This window comes from Condylura cristata, unplaced genomic scaffold (genome assembly GCF_000260355.1).
Source record: "Condylura cristata isolate star-nosed mole 26May11 unplaced genomic scaffold, ConCri1.0 scaffold00045, whole genome shotgun sequence".
Taxonomy (NCBI): domain Eukaryota; kingdom Metazoa; phylum Chordata; class Mammalia; order Eulipotyphla; family Talpidae; genus Condylura; species Condylura cristata.
In genome coordinates, this window is record NW_004567146.1 from 3,726,074 (window position 1) to 3,729,763 (window position 3,690).

The 3,690-nt window shown below is 35.1% G+C and overlaps 1 protein-coding gene across 1 annotated transcript; it reads right to left on the reverse strand.

Moving 5' to 3' along the window:
- Window positions 1-1,828: 1,828 nt before the first annotated feature.
- LOC101630629 (olfactory receptor 4F6-like) lies at window positions 1,829-2,767 on the reverse strand. The gene has a single exon (XM_004694584.1). It carries the CDS (start codon window positions 2,765-2,767, stop codon window positions 1,829-1,831), a length of 939 nt encoding a protein of 312 aa, XP_004694641.1.
- Window positions 2,768-3,690: the final 923 nt, after the last annotated feature.

Below are 3,690 nucleotides of genomic sequence, written 5' to 3' on the forward strand. Positions count from 1 at the left end.
GGGCCCTCCCTGGTGGCGCAGAGAGTTAAAGCACAGCACTATGAAGCTAAAGCCATTTCCGCATGAGTTCCATCCCTGCCTGCCCTGGAGGAGATCCACATGGTGAGGCAGACCTCTCCAGACCGGCCCGCTGCTCCCCTCAGCAGTGTACTTTGTTCATCTGCCTGTTCTACTCCCCGTTCTGTCTCTGGTGAATCCTCTCACCCTCCACATCTTTGGCCTGTACCCCAGTTCTGTATGAGTAAATAAATAAAAATCTTAAAAAAAAAAAAAAAAAGTTAAACAGAGCCTTCCCTGGTGGCACGGCGAGTTAAAGCACAGCACTATGAAGCTAAAGCCACTTCAGGACCAGTTCGATCCTTGGCTCCGGAGGTGATCCACATTTGTGTGGCAGACCTCTCCTGACCACTCACTGCTCCCCTTAGCAGTGTATTTCAGTTAATGTGTTTGTTCTGCTCCCCATTCTGTCTCTGCTGAATGCTCTCACTGCCCTTGCATCTCTGGCCTGTACACCAGTTCTGTATGTGTAAATAAATAAATCTAAAAAAAAAAAAAAAAAAAAGTTAAGCAGATATTACAGATAGCCCAATATTTAAAATTAAAGTTATAGCAATATTTCCAAAATGGAGAATTTTGCCTATGAAGATTTACAATTGAATCATAAGGAATTAATTATAACGAATCATAAATGAAGATTTACAATTGAATCATAAGGAATATTGAACACAAAAATTCTAAAACAGGAAATTTTTATTTTCAAATATTAAAGGACAAATTATTAAAGCTATTTTATTACATTGGGATATAGGACATGAAATATAGAAAATCTAATTCTACCTCAGTATGAAAATATAATTTCAACAAGTGATTTATTCCCAATATTACATCTGTGATTGCAAAAAATGACCCCAGAAACCTAAACAGACTTAGAAAGGATATCAGTATTGTGCTGCTCTATGCTGTATCTGAGCTCCCACTCTTTAATGTCACATATTTTTTCAATTCCATGCAAGCTTTTCCTTCTTTGATTGAATATTACCTCTTAGTTAACACAAATTTAGAAGGCATAAATAAAAGGAAAAGTGGGAAGAAAAGTAATCTAACTTTGCCCTCTTTGTGACCACATCTAAAGTGGCACTCAAAGAACTGATAATCATTTAATTTATATATTTCCACTGCATTTGTTTTCTGTATATATAACATTTAATCAACAATGAATTAAATATATTTCAAAAATAAATTTACACGAGTAAATCTTCTATCATAAGTAATAAAAGAAGAAAAAGAAGCAGCCATAAATTAGAATCAATATAGAAAGAATTCTGTTTTTCTTGCAAAGGCCAACAAAGACCTTATCATTCCATTTACATGAAAATAACTTTTCAGCACAGGAGATAGCAACTTATACTTTGCTATGCAAATACAGAAAAATCAACTGAAATTCAGATATTGTCAAGATTCTATTCATGTGGGGGGAAAGTTACAGTCAAAACACTAGCAAAAATGTAAAACAATGGTACTTGAATTAAAAATATAGGAAAAACAGTTTAACAGGAAATAAGAGTCTATAAGCTATTAAAAATATAAGCCACATAAAATGAACATTACCTGCATTTCTAAATCTAAAAAAATATGTGAAACAGCCTATAGATAATAAATAATATATTTATACTATTGGTTATTAATAAATAAACTATCCTATTATTATTAATAATGAACTATTCAAGAGTTTTCAGCCTACTGAATTGAAAATAAACTTTTTCAAGATATTATAACCTGATAAGTAATTGCACACTACAGTACTTAGAAAAGGTACTTCATCAGTTATTTAAAGAGTCTTCCTCAAAATCAGGAGTTGACTGCTTAATCTCCTCATTGAATTCATCATGTCCTTGTTCCTCAATGTATAAATGGCAGGATTCAGAATGGGTGTAATCATAAAATCCAAAATGGCAAGAAACTTATCCACTGGCACTGTGGGAAATGGCCACACATAAACAAAGATGCATGGCCCAAAAAATAAAATCACCACAGTGATATGAGCTGACAGAGTGGAGAGGGCTTTAGACAAACCACTTGAAGAGCGTTTCCATACTGTAAGCAGGATGAAGATGTAGGAAATAATCAGTAGGAAGAAGGTTCCCATGGAAATGAACCCACTGTTGGCAGTCACCATAAATTCCATTTTGTACGTGTCCATGCAGGCAAGTTTGATAAACCAAGGAAGATCACAGTAAAAACTATCTATTTCATTAGGACCACAGAATGGTAAATGGACAACAAAAGCCAACTGGACCACAGAGTGAATGAGGCCTATGGTCCAAGCAGCAGACAAAAGGAAAATGCACATGCGTGGGTTCATGATGGTCATGTAGTGCAGGGGCTTACATATGGCTACATACCTGTCCAAGGCCATGGCGATGAGCAGCACCATCTCAGACCCACCCAAAACATGAAGGATGAATATTTGGGTGACACACCCCTGGAAGGATATGGTTCTCTGCCCAGAAGACAGGTCAAAAATCATCTTAGGGACCGTTAAGGTAGAGAGACAGAAATCAATAAATGAGAGATTGGCTAAAAGAAAGTACATGGGGGAATGTAAATGAGGGTCAAATGTCACAGTAAGCACTACAAGGAGGTTTCCCAGAAAAATTGTTACATAAAATACTGTGGAGAATGCAATGAGGAAATGCTTCACTGGTCTAGAGGCAGAAAGTCCCAGCAATACAAATTGAGAAACTTCAGAATAATTTGCTTCATACATTAGCTTTGTCTGGTAGTACCTAAAGGACCAAAAACAAAATAATAACCAAGGGCTATTTCAAAAAATTAGTACTTGAGAGGCAATTAAAATTTTTATTAATTTTATATTAAAGGAGAAATCTTCACTAATAGTTTTAAGGTATTTTGAGTACCTTATCCATTATATCTCCATTCCACTTCTATCTCTACTGAGTCTAACCAATTATTTCTAATGTGTACCTACTACATGTCAAGTTCAGAGGCAAATCGCTCATATTGACTTGAAGAGGCTTATAGGTTAATGATGAACCTAGACATTAAATAGCTTTAAATAAAGATAATTCACAGATGGACGTAGACATTAATTAGCTTAAAATAAAGATAATTCATAGGATGATGCAAAGGAAAATAACAGCATAATATGAGAACAAGGTGATTCATCACAGTGGTGCTTGTTCACACACTACTAATTAGAGATATTACTGAACGGAAAGTGGAGTAGCCTAGACTTGGACATACCATGTGCAAATACCCTGAATTAGGAAAGCTAGTGGGAAAGAAATAAATTATTGAAATCAGGTGAAATTAATAGGCCAGATGATATGGAATCTTGCATCTATTATGAGAGCTCTGCTTTCATCCTAAAAACAATAGTGGGGATAGGCATTTAAGAAGAGTCTTGACCGTGTTTCTGCTTTTAGTCATGAAATGTAAGCAATGGAATGAAAAATCTAGAATAAACTTGAGAGTGACCTCTCAGGTAACTATTGAAGACATTTCACATTAGTGTCAACAAGGTGACTTATTCAAGTAATGTTGCTGGCACCACAGGTAAAACCTAGAAAATTTCAGATTTCTGTCTCTTAACATAAACTCAAGGGAATCATTTGAATATTTATGTATTAGGGAGACAATTGAAAAGTATAAGAATATTAAATTAAATAT